Raw genomic sequence first — 13,570 nt, forward strand, 5'->3', positions numbered from 1 at the left:
GAGACCAAAATAGAACTTTTTGGTCATAATTCCACTAACCGTGTTTGGAGGAAGAAGAATGATGAGTACCATCCCAAGAACACCATCCCTACTGTGAAGCATGGGGGTGGTAGCATCATGCTTTGGGGGTGTTTTTCTGCACATGGGACAGGGCGACTGCACTGTATTAAGGAGAGGATGACCGGGGCCATGTATTGCGAGATTTTGGGCAACAACCTCCTTCCCTCAGTTAGAGCTTTGAAGATGGGTCGAGGCTGGGTCTTCCAACATGACAATGACCCGAAGCACACAGCCAGGATAACCAAGGAGTGGCTCTGTAAGAAGCATATCAAGGTTCTGGCGTGGCCTAGCCAGTCTCCAGACCTAAACCCAATAGAGAATCTTTGGAGGGAGCTCAAACTCCGTGTTTCTCAGCGACAGCCCAGAAACCTGACTGATCTAGAGAAGATCTGTGTGGAGGAGTGGGCCAAAATCCCTCCTCCAGTGTGTGCAAACCTGGTGAAAAACTACAAGAAACGTCTGACCTCTGTAATTGCAAACAAAGGCTACTGTACCAAATATTAACATTGATTTTCTCAGGTGTTCAAATACTTATTTGCAGCTGTATCATACAAATAAATAGTTAAAAAAAATCATACATTGTGATTTCTGGAATTTTTTTTTTTGATTATGTCTCTCACAGTGGACATGCGCCTACGATGACAATTTCAGACCCCTCCATGATTTCCAAGTAGGAGAACTTGCAAAATAGCAGGGTGTTCAAATACTTATTTTCATCACTGTATGATGGAGTGGGACATGTGAATACCTTCTGTCCCAGGAAACCTTTACTTTAGCTTTGCACTGATTGGGTTGGAGGGTTATCACCATCTTTAGGTCCTTCTCACCATAACTGGTCTAGTCTCTGAAAGATAACGCGGCACCTTTTCCTTCTCTGTAGGTAAGCCAGGGGTATTTCCGGCGCGCAGATCCTTTCTATGACGAGCAGGAGAACCACAGCCTCATCGGAGTAGCCAACGTATTCCTGGAGTCCTTGTTCCATGACGTGAAGCTGCAATATGCCGTCCCCATCATCAATCAGAAGGGAGAGGTTTGTGTGCTCTGGATTTGTGGGGAATTTACCCCCCTTCTCTGTATTGTGGACCCTGATGTCTGCCTCACCCGTGGCTTTATTTGCTTTCTTTTATTCAAGAACTTGCTATAGGCACTATTTAGCTGATACTTTAAATGGCAATGAATTTCTATACATCCTTACGTGGATCTGGTGAGCCTTTTTATGTTCAGATCCTTTAAGGGGTAGATATTTAGGGGTGTGTGTTTGTGTGTTTGTGTGTTTGTGTGTTTGTGTGTTTGTGTGTTTGTGTGTTTGTGTGTTTGTGTGTGTGTGTGTGTGTATAGAGAGATCGATATACATAACCTGTGTGATAAATTCTCACTTTGTACCCACTATACGAAAGAACGTTGCTGCTCAATTCCTTTAATTAAGGGGAAACATGTCCAAGCCCATACACTGAGCGTATTTCGGTTGGTTCCTAAACAGTGGGGTAGATTCAGGTAGCTTTGCGCAGTTTTTACGGAGGCGCAGCGCACCGTTTTGCCGCTGCGCCTCTGCAAATTACCTGCGCTACCCTTGATTCACGGAGCAGTAGCTCCGTAAATTGCGTGGGCGCTCCGGCAAAATGCCCGGCGTAAGCGCGCGCAATTTAAATGACCCCGTAGGGGGCGTGGATCATTTAAATTAGGCACGTTCCCGCGCCGAGCGTAGTGCGCATGCTCCGTCTGGAAACTTTCCCGACGTGCATTGCGGTAGATGACATCGCAAGGACGTCATTTGCTTCAAAGTGAACGTGAATGGCGTCCAGCGCCGTTCACGATTCACTTGCGCAAACGACGTAAATTTCAAATTTCGCGACGCGGGAACGACGGGTATACGTAGCATTGGCTGCCCCTGCTAATAGCAGGGGCAGCCTTACGCAAAAACCGACGTAGGCAAACGACGTAAACTGCGTACGCAGGGCTCGCGTAGGGTTGTGAATCGGCATTAGTATGCAATTTGCATACTATACACTGACCACAACGGGAACGCCACCTAGCGGCCTGCGTAAGAATGCAGCCTAAGATATGACGGCATAAGGAGCCGGTAAGCAATTGCGCTGTGTAACTATGGTTACACAGACGCAATTGCTCTTTGAATCTACCCCAGTGGGTGGCCCTGTCTACACCCTTACACCTGACATCCTTTTATCCAATAATCAAGGAGCCAGATGGAAAATTGTCAGCAGAACGGCCGCAGCATCCAATCAGAAGCGGCCTCGGTCTAAGATTGTATGGCCTGGAACAATAAAGTTTTGTGAAGGAGACTGATGTAATTGGAGAGAGGCTCACTTATTTGGGAAGGGGGCTAAAAACGGGTGGTTAATACAGTTTTACTGCCCCCGACTGCCCACCTAAACTAAAGCATGCAGCCGCTTGGGCTGTACACATAAGTGCCCCAGTGGGAGGAATGGTGCCTCCTCATTTTTATCAGTAGAGGGAATAGTACCCCATCATTGGTATCAGTGGGAAGAATAGTACCCCATCATTTATATCAGAGAGGAATAGTGCCCCACCGTAGGTGCCAGTGGCAGGAATAGTGCCCCACCGTAGGTGCCAGTGGGAGGAATAGTGCCCCACCGTAGGTGCCAGTGGGAGGAATAGTGCCCCACCGTAGGTGCCAGTGGGAGGAATAGTGCCCCACCGTAGGTGCCAATGGGAGGAATAGTGCCCCACCGTAGGTGCCAATGTGAGGCATAGTGCCCCACCGTAGGTGAAAATGGGAGGCATAGTGCCCCACCGTAGGTGAAAATGGGAGGCATAGTGCCCCACCGTAGGTGAAAATGGGAGGCATAGTGCCCCACCGTAGGTGAAAATGGGAGGCATAGTGCCCCACCGTAGGTGCCAATGGGAGGCATAGTGCCCCACCGTAGGTGCCAATGGGAGGCATAGTGCCCCACCGTAGGTGCCAATGGGAGGCATAGTGCCCCACCGTAGGTGCCAATGGCAGGCGTAGTGCCCCACCGTAGGTGCCAATGGCAGGCGTAGTGCCCCACCGTAGGTGCCAATGGCATGCGTAGTGCCCCACCGTAGGTGCCAATGGCAGGCGTAGTGCCCCACCGTAGGTGCCAATGGCAGGCGTAGTGCCCCACCGTTGGTGCCAATGGCAGGCGTAGTGCCCCACCGTAGGTGCCAATGGCAGGCGTAGTGCCCCACTGTAGGTGCCAATGGCAGGCGTAGTGCCCCACCGTAGGTGCCAATGGCAGGAGTAGTGCCCCACCGTAGGTGCCAATGGCAGGAATAGTGCCCCACCGTAGGTGCCAACGGGATGAGTAGTGCCCCACCGTTGGTGCCAACAAGATGAGTAGCGCTCCATCATTTATATCAGTGGAAGGAATGGTGCCCCAGGGGCAAGATAAAGGCAAGCAAAGGGCTGCATGAAGCCCAGGGGCTATGTTTTGAAGGCCACTGGTCTACAGGAACGTAAGTGAAATCTCCCTAATGAGATGCAGAGAGCAAAAAAAACAGACTGCAGATTTATCCTGCCCACTCTACAACCCTATCCAAAAAAATGTTTACGTTTTGTGATTCAAAAATATTTTAACCCCCTGGTGCCCGGCCTGCTGCCCAGTGTATGTCCAGCTTTGTAGAGAAGGTGTTGTCGCTCACCCGGCATTTCCATACTACATCAAAAGTAACTGAACAGAATAAAAACCGATATCGCTGCCTTAAACCGTTCACACAGATCCGTTTTCTTCATGTATATTGCGTATTGCACAGGGTTCTGCTCCAATGACAACCTTTCTATCCTTTTCATTATGACCGTTTTCTGATGTGAGATTACCGCTCGAGTAGTTGCATTTTTATTTTTTGTTCATTTATATTATTTGTGTTTCTAGATTGCAGGACGTCTGCATGTGGAGGTTGTCAGAGTCAGCGGAGACATCGATGACAGGATTGGCGGTGGTGAGGATGGATTGGACACCTCCACTGACAGTAAATCTCAGGAGCACAAACTGGTCTGTATGGTAAGTACCTGTGTATAATGTAGTGTACAATCTCATGTAATGGTGAACTCCTGTGTATAGTGCAGTGTAATATTATTATTACAGGTACTTTATTCAGGGATCGACAAATCCCGGTCGCCATGGCGACTAGAAATAGTGTCCTGGCGACTTGGCTTGGAAGGTGAGCTGGCACCATCTGGTGGTGAGCCGTTGGTATTACAAGTTATTACCACCAGATGTGAGCTGGCGCCATCTGGTGGTGGCCGTTGGTATTACAAGTTAAGCATTACAAGTTAAACGGCAATTCTAATGTCATTTTTCACTATTTTCACTGCCATCTTCTTCCCTCAAATTAGAACCCCCAAACATTATATATATTTTTTATCCTAACACCCTAGAGAATAAAATGGCGATCGTTGCAATACTTTCTGTCACGCCGTATTTGCGCAGCGGTCTTACAAGCGCACTTTTTTGGGAAAAAATTACACTTTTTTTTAATTAAAAAAATAAGACAACAGTAAAGTTATCCCCCATTTTTTTTAATATTATGAAAGATAATGTTACGCCGAGTAAATTCATACCCAACATGTCACGCTTCAAAATTGCGTCCGCTCGTGGAATGCCGACAAACTTTTACCCTTTAAAATCTCCATAGGCGACGTTTAAAAAAATCTACAGGTTGCATGTTTTGAGTTACAGAGGAGGTCTAGGGCTAGAATTATTGCTCTCGCTCTAACGATCGCGGCGATACCTCACATGTGTGGTTTGAACACCGTTTTAAGTAAACCCCCCACACAGGGAGAACATGCAAACTCCATGCAGGTAGTGCTGTGTCTGGGATTCGAACCGACGACCTTAGTGCTGCTAGGCAGAAGTACTAACCACTTAGCCACTGTGCTGCCCAGTGTACATGCTCATGTAGTAGTAAGTACCTGTGTATAGCGCAGTGTACAGGTTCATGTAGTAGTAAGTACCTGTGTATAGTACAGTGTACAGGCTCATGTAGTAGTAAGTACCTGTGTATAGTACAGTGTACAGGCTCATGTAGTAGTAAGTACCGGTGTACAGTGCAGTGTACAGGTTCATGTAGTAGTAAGTACCTGTGTATAGTACAGTGTACAGGCTCATGTAGTAGTAAGTACCTGTGTATAGTGCAGTGTACAGGCTCATGTAGTAGTAAGTACCGGTGTATAGTACAGTGTACAGGCTCATGTAGTAGTAAGTACCTGTGTATAGTGCAGTGTACAGGTTCATGTAGTAGTAAGTACCGGTGTATAGTACAGTGTACAGGCTCATGTAGTAGTAAGTACCTGTGTATAGTGCAGTGTACAGGTTCATGTAGTAGTAAGTACCGGTGTATAGTACAGTGTACAGGCTCATGTAGTAGTAAGTACCTGTGTATAGTACAGTGTACAGGCTCATGTAGTAGTAAGTACCTGTGTATAGTACAGTGTACAGGCTCATGTAGTAGTAAGTACCTGTGTATAGTACAGTGTACAGGCTCATGTAGTAGTAAGTACCGGTGTATAGTACAGTGTACAGGTTCATGTAGTAGTAAGTACCTGTGTACAGTGCAGTGTACATGCTCATGTAGTAGTAAGTACCGGTGTACAGTGCAGTGTACATGCTCATGTAGTAGTAAGTACCGGTGTATAGTACAGTGTACAGGTTCATGTAGTAGTAAGTACCGGTGTACAGTGCAGTGTACAGGCTCATGTAGTAGTAAGTACCGGTGTACAGTGCAGTGTACAGGTTCATGTAGTAGTAAGTACCTGTGTATAGTAGAGTGTACAGGTTCATGTAGTAGTAAGTACCTGTGTATAGTAGAGTGTACAGGCTCATGTAGTAGTAAGTACCAGTGTACAGGCTCATGTAGTAGTAAGTACCAGTGTACAGGCTCGTGTAGTAGTAAGTACCAGTGTACAGGCTCGTGTAGTAGTAAGTACCTGTGTAGAGTACTGGTGTATAGGCTTGTGTAGTACTAAGTGACAGCCGTCCCCCCCTATCTATGTGCCAATGTGGGAAGTTGAAATGTTTTTTTTTAAACCTGGAATTAGAGCCAGAGGCTTAAAAAATGGTGGGCTTGGAGCACGGAGCACTGCGCCCTGAGCCCACCCAGTTGTGTGACAATAGCAAATGAATATACGCTATTTTCACACTGATTTTTCTCCCGTCCACTCAGAAAGGAGGTCGTGAGACCTGTTTCCCGATTTGGCTGTAAAGACAAGCCACCCTATTGGCCTATGGGGAGGAAGGAGGAGGAGACATACGGCTGAGTAGATACATAAGAAGCCCAACCAACGGAGTCGGGACACAGAGAAAACTAAGGGCGGGAAGCTGCCGCCACCTCCACCTGTTGGCACAGGGGTGAGTGAGTGAGCTGGCGACCGGAGGGAGGGTGCGTGGTGCGGACTGGAGCGACGGGAGGTCCGTCTGTGCGCAATTGTAAAGTGTGACATATTGGGTATCTGTTTTACTGCGTAACATCATCTTTCACATTGTACAACAGAATCGGGCTAACTTTAGTGTTTTTTTTGTTTTTGGTTTCTTTTATTCATGAAACGGTTTCTTTCCAAAAAAAAAAAAAAAAGCGATTGAAAAATTGCTGCGCAAATACTGTGTGACATAAAAAGTTGCACCGACCACCATTTTATTCCCTAGAGTGTCTGCTTAAAAGCATATACAGTGTTTGGGGGTTCTGAGTAATTTTTTTGAAAAAAAAAATGATGATTTTTATAAATAGGGGACAAATGTCAGCCAAACACAGCCATGAATAAAGTATCTTAAAAAAAAAACATCCTCCGAGAGCAACTTCTCCCAACCATCCAAGATCCATCCAAGTGATAAACAATGGCCCAGATTCACAAAGCACTTACGCCGACGTATAACAAGTTACGCCGGCGTAAGTGCAAATGTGCGCCGTCGTATGTGTGCGCCACACCCAAGAACAGACATGCGCCTAAAAACAGGCTACACCCTGTCGACTTATCTTGCTTACGCCGCCGTAGCGTGGGCGCACATTTAGGCTGGGTGCATGGTGCCGCTCCCATTGATTAGCCATTCAAACATGCAAATGAGGGTAATACGGCGATTCACGAACGTGCTCGGCGCATGCTATGCTAGATGCGCATAAGTTGTACGTCCGGCGTAAAGTTATTCCCCATAAAGGAGGTGCAACCCGGCAACAGACATGCTCAGGTCTGCACTAGGGAACACAAGCCGGCGTATTGTGCGTTGGACGTGTGTCTGGCTGGGCGTACGTTACGTTCACGGCATACGCAGTGATCCGGCGTAGCTTAGGCAGTTGTGCCGGCGTGGTTGTGAGCAGGCGCGGGGGGGGGGGGTGTATGCGCATGTGCAGTTCGTTTATATGTGTCTGTATACATAGTAAAATAGTGATAAAAATAATGATAAAAATCATCAAAAGTCTCTATTAATAAAATACAGCAGCGCTAGTGATCAGAACACAGTTCAAATCCGATCACTCATTCACATTCAAAGTTCGGATTTGAACTGTGTTCTGATCACTAGCGCTGCTGTATTTTATTGATAGAGACTTTTGATGATTTTTATCGTTATTTTTATCACTATTTTACTATGTATACATGTTTTGTTTTATTTTGAGCAGCTGCTTTATCCATATCCTAGCCATAGGACATAGATAATTTTATTTGCAGAGTTGTAAATACCTATAGCCCCATAAGCGCCGAGAGTGTGAAATTAGGCCTATTTTCCCACAATTTGTTTCGCGATATGTACCTGTCTGGCGCTCGGCCCATCATTTGCATGGGGTCACGCCTCATTTGCATGGGTCACGCCCACTTCCACCTACGCCGGTGTATGCCTTCGAAACCCACGCCATGCTGGCGCAGCGTTGGGAGCACTGGCTTGCTGAATTCAATGCTTGCCTCTCTGCGCTGCGTTGGCGTAGTCTACGGCGGTTACTCTACGGCGGCGTAATGTGCGCCTTGCTCTCTGAATCTGGGCCACTGACTTTTCCAGCATGATGGAGCACCTTGCCATGATGGAGCACCTTGCCATGATGGAGCACCTTGCCATGATGGAACACCTTGCCATGATGGAACACCTTTGCCATAAGGCCAAAGTGATAACTAAGTGGCTTGGGGAACAAAACGTGGACATTTTGGGTCCATGGCCATTAAACTCCCCAGACCTTAATCCCATTGAGAACTTGTGGTCAATCCTCAAGAGGCGGTGAACAAAAAAAACACATTCTGACAAACTCCAAGCATTGATTATGCAAGGATGGGCTGCCATCAGTCAGGATGTGGCCCAGAAGTTGAGTGACAGCGTGCCAGGGTGAACTGCAGAGGTCTTGAAAAAGAAGGGTCACCACTACAAATATTGGCCCAGATTCACAGAGAGCAAGGCGCACATTACGCCGCCGTAGAGCAAACACTGTACGCTACGCCAACATAGCGCAGAGAGGCAAGCACTGCATTCAGCAAGCCAGTGCTCCCAACGCTGCACCAGCTTGGTGTGGGTTTCGAAGGCGCACGCCGGCGTAGGTGGAAGTGGGTGTGAACCCATGAAAATGAGGCGTGACCCCATGCAAATGATGGGCCAGACAGGTACGTATCACGAACTGCGCATGCGCCGTGACGTGGACTCATGCACAGCACCCCTCTGCGCCTGCTCACAACTGCCTAAGCTACGCCGGATCACTGCGTACGCCGTGAACATAACGTACGCCCAGCCAGACACACGTCCAACGCACAATACGCCGGCTTGTGTTCCCTGGTGCAGACCTGTGCATGTCTGTTGCTGGGTTGCACCTCATTTATGGGGAATAACTTTACGCCGGACGTACAACTTATGCGCATATCGCGTAGCATGCGCCGGGCACACGCACGTTCGTGATTTGGCGTATTTTGCTCATTTGCATGTTTGAATGGCTGATCAATGGGAGCAGCACCATTCGCCCAGCCCATATGTGCGCCCACCCTACATCAGCGTGTGCAAGCTACGTCGGCGGAGTGTAGCCCGTTTTTAGGCGCATGTTAGTTTGTGGGTCTGGCGCACACATACGCCGGCGCACATTTGCACTTACGTCGGCATAACGTGTTATACGTCGGCGTAAGTGCTTTGTGAATCTGGGCCATTGACTCTTTGCATAAACTTCATGCAATTGTCAAAAAAAAAAAAGAGCCTTTGACACTTATGGAATCCTTGTAATTATACTTCACTATACCATAGTAACATCTGACAAAAAGATCTAAAAACACTGAGGCAGCAAACTTTGTGAAAATTAATATTTGTGTCATTCTCAAAACTTTTGGCCACGGCTGTAGTATAATAAATTGCTCAGTGAGCATGTCTCGGCTCTGTATCCAGTTGTCCTGGAGTTCCACTTTAAATGACAGACGACTGTAAGAATAATCTGAATAGGAATACTCCATGACTTATTGTACGAGGTGATGGGACCGCTGCTTTCGCTCATTAATCTCCGAGACTCTTAACCCCGTGTGACCGGATGATCAAGTCCTGTCCATGTGTAATGGCGCACTGAGGACAGTGCTGAGAACATTTCCCGAGTTCTCGTAAGAAGGTCAGGTCAGGACCCGACCTATACCCATAGACATGCATTACTTTTTAATCAGATGCTCGTTCTGTGTATTAGTGACCCTTTGTGGTCGAATATCATTACCATTTGTTAAAAATCACTCTGATCTATTTGTCAGGGTAACTTTGAATTATCCTTGTCTTATTGTCACCAGGGTTAAGTAATTAGAGGATTAAGAATATTTTTATGCAAACATTCATATTCCATTCTATAAATCAGTGTTTTAGCTTATGCTTGTGTTTTTTTTTATTTTTTTAATATGCATGGGCTTTGCATAAAAGTTCTAGGAAGTTCACACTACATTCTGTGTTTAATTACTTTACTCATGGCGACAGATTATCCCTGCTAAGAGTAGGAGCCATTAATGGAACACAAAATGGCTGAACTGGTATTCATGGAAAATTAATTCTGTGGACAAGTTATATCACATAGGCACATGGTTGCTGGAAAACAATAAACCCTTTTTAGATGCTGTCGCTTTGCCCATGCATATCTCCTAGTGGCTGGTTACACCAGTTTCCAGTTACACAGTTCCTGTAGTGCACTCAATTTTATTGCAGGCCCCATCAGCATCATGGTTTCCTTCAAAGGGCCGGTTGTATCTGAGGTCCGCTACATGCATAGTTCAGGGGTCTGCTACAAACAGAGTGTGGGGCTTCAGGAGCGTGCCGAGTGTTGGGGCTTCAGGAGCGTGCCCGAGTGTTGGGGCTTCAGGAGCGTGCCCGAGTGTTGGGGCTTCAGGAGCGTGCCCGAGTGTTGGGGCTTCAGGAGCGTGCCCGAGTGTTGGGGCTTCAGGAGCGTGCCCGAGTGTTGGGGCTTCAGGAGCGTGCCCGAGTGTTGGGGCTTCAGGAGCGTGCCCGAGTGTTGGGGCTTCAGGAGCGTGCCCGAGTGTTGGGGCTTCAGGAGCGTGCCCGAGTGTTGGGGCTTCAGGAGCGTGCCGGAGTGTTGGGGCTTCAGGAGCGTGCCGGAGTGTTGGGGCTTCAGGAGCGTGCCGGAGTGTTGGGGCTTCAGGAGCGTGCCGGAGTGTTGGGGCTTCAGGAGCGTGCCGGAGTGTTGGGGCTTCAGGAGCGTGCCCGAGTGTTGGGGCTTCAGGAGCGTGCCCGAGTGTTGGGGCTTCAGGAGCGTGCCCGAGTGTTGGGGCTTCAGGAGCGTGCCCGAGTGTTGGGGCTTCAGGAGCGTGCCCGAGTGTGGGTCTTCAGGGGCGTGCCCGAGTGTGGGGCAGAGTACTGGGGGCCGGCAGCATGCTGTGGACAGAGTTTTAGAGGTGTGCTATACCCAACGCTTCTTTGCATCTCTGCTGTCTCCTACCTGGCCTGGCTCTAGTACCTTCCTGTGTAGGCTGCTCCTCTACCTGTCCCTGCAAAACTGACTGCGAGGAACACATGGCAAGCCCTGGCAGGCAATATTTGGCCCGTGGGCATTGTGCTTGACATATTTGCTATAGGGGGTTCTATTGCAACCTGTCTGAGACTCTGTTACAGCACATACTTTTAGGCAGCAGACCTACTTCAGGGGCTATCGTGTTGTTACACTCCAAAAGGTATTTACATGAAATGATCTTCCTTAAAATTCCACTTGGGTATTACTGTGGTCATACTACACACCTGGCCTGAAAGGCTGCGGGCTTCCCGGTACCAGGAGTTTGGTTAAGTTGGTTACCCAGCTACATTGCCCGGCAGACTGAGCTGCCTTTTCCACGACCTCTTCCAACCACATTCCTGTCTGGGCCCAGACACTTACACACCCCACAAGGTTTAGGCCACACATCAACCGATGAGAAGAAATCTTCTTTGTGAAGCTTCACTGGAACATAATGGGAGACATACTAGTCCTTCATGGCGATATCCATTGAAGAACAGCTGTGTCCATCTTCTGACCACTGAACAGGGTATGCATTGACAAAGTCCTAGTTCTCCGAACACTTAGCCCACTTGGGAATAAGGTTCCTGTGGCACTCACCTCTGGGTAAGACCAATACCTGAAAATGCTACATCATGTTTTTGATGGCTTTCCCATGGGGGGCTAGAGCAGGTTTATTATTATTATTATTATTATTATTATTATTATTATACATTTATATAGCGCCAACAGTTTGCGCAGCGCTTTACATCAGGACTATGCTTGTTACTAGTAGTACCCTCTCACTATTCCGATAATACTACTTGCCTCCAGCCAAATCTTTAAATTAATTTCTCCAGAGGGAGAACCCCAGTGAGAAAACGGGGAAATGCAGCTAATCAAAAGTAATGGGGAGAAGCAGCCAGGACAAACTCCCTATTTCCCTATCCAACACCCCTCTACAACGAGACCTCCACCTTTTGCAGTATGTGCATATACAGTACATGCATTAATTGTATACACATCATATAGGTAAAAGTCTGTGGACACCCATCACATCTATGCAAGTTTGTTGGACATCGGATTCCAAAACAATGGGGATCTGTGGTTATAACCGGCTCTACTCTTTAGAGATGGATTTCCCAAATTGGAATGTGTCTGGTAATTTGTGCTTGATTGTATATAGGGTTGTCCCGATACCACTTTAAAACCAAGTACAAGTACTGATACTTTTTTTTCAAGTTTTTTTAATGTCACGTGACAGTGTTTTTTTTTTTTTTTTATATATCTCCCCTTGAGACAGAGAAAGAGACCAAGGATAGAGATTCCACAGTCCCTTTCTCTGCAGCCTCAGCTGCACTGAAATTGAATGGAGAGGAGACATCGGCTCCTTTCCATTCATAAACTGAGACATCGTAATCACAGGAGGTTACAATGTTTCAGTTATGTGAATGGACAGAGTCAGTGATCACTGACTGTTCATACAGAAAAGGGAGGAGGACATGGAGGGGGATGCGGAGACAGTAAGCGGTGATCGTGTGTGGGGGAGTTACAAGCATCGATCACCGTTGTATAGATTTCACTAAAGCAGCTGAAAGCCGCGGGGGGAGAAGCTTGCAACTCCCCCACGCACCGATCACCGCTGACTATCCAGGTATCGGGTGAAGCATCGGGAGCATTTGCCCGAGTACAAGTTCTTGGGCAAATGCTCGGTATTGGTGCCGATAACGATACTAGTTTTGGTATCGGGGCAACCTTAGTTTTATAGGCAGGTTGAATAAGTTTCAATTTATCCCAAAGAATTTAATGGGGTTGAGCTCTGTACAGGCCACTTGAGTTCCTCCACACCCAACTGGTCACACCATGTCTTTATGGAGCTGGCTCTGTACACAGGGGCACAATCTTGAGGGAACATAAAAAGGTCTTCACCAAACGGTTACCACAAGATGGGAAGGGCACCGTTGTCGACATTTCTTTGTATAGGGTTGAGCTCTGTACAGGCCACTTGAGTTCCTCCACACCTAACTGGTCAAACCACGTCTTTATGGAGCTGGCTTTGTATACAGGGGCACAGTGATGGTGGAACAGAAAAGGGTCTTCACCAAACGGTTACCACAAGATTGGAAGGGCACAGTTGTCGACATTTCTTTGTATAGGGTTGAGCTCTGTAGAGGCCACTTGAGTTCCTCCACACCCAACTGGTCAAACCATGTCTTTATGGAGCTGGCTTTGTATACAAGGGCACAGTCATGGTGGAACAGAAAAGGGTCTTCATCAAACAGTTTCCACAAGGTTGGAGAAGCACACTCGTCTACAATGTCTTTCTCTACTGTAGTATTAACTGTACTCTTCACTGGAAACACCCAAACACATATACATGACTCTTTTTTTTTTTACTTTTTATATTTCAGGTTAAAGTGCTTCAGGCCACAGGTTTGCCACAGCATCTCACCAACTTTGTGTTCTGCCACTATACTTTCTACGACCAGCCAGAGCCCATCAATGTGGCCCCTGAGGTGGACCCAAGTACAGCCTCCCCTATCTGCAAGGAACCCCAGTGCATGGTTGTCTTCGATCACTGCAAGGTGCGTACAGGAACTGCTCCCCT

General features: G+C 47.4%; 1 protein-coding gene across 1 annotated transcript in view; it reads left to right on the forward strand.

Annotated features, from left to right (window-relative positions):
• KIF13B (kinesin family member 13B) overlaps positions 1–13,570 on the forward strand; it is a 375,782-nt gene that overhangs the window by 229,344 nt on the left and 132,868 nt on the right. The window contains exons 20-22 of the mRNA XM_040348102.1: positions 941–1,090; positions 3,933–4,061; positions 13,374–13,547. Coding sequence (XP_040204036.1) covers positions 941–1,090; positions 3,933–4,061; positions 13,374–13,547 — 453 coding nt within the window. The remainder of the gene's footprint in view (positions 1–940; positions 1,091–3,932; positions 4,062–13,373; positions 13,548–13,570) is intronic.

The sequence above is a fragment of the Rana temporaria genome, chromosome 4, assembly GCF_905171775.1.
Source record: "Rana temporaria chromosome 4, aRanTem1.1, whole genome shotgun sequence".
Lineage (NCBI taxonomy): Eukaryota > Metazoa > Chordata > Amphibia > Anura > Ranidae > Rana > Rana temporaria.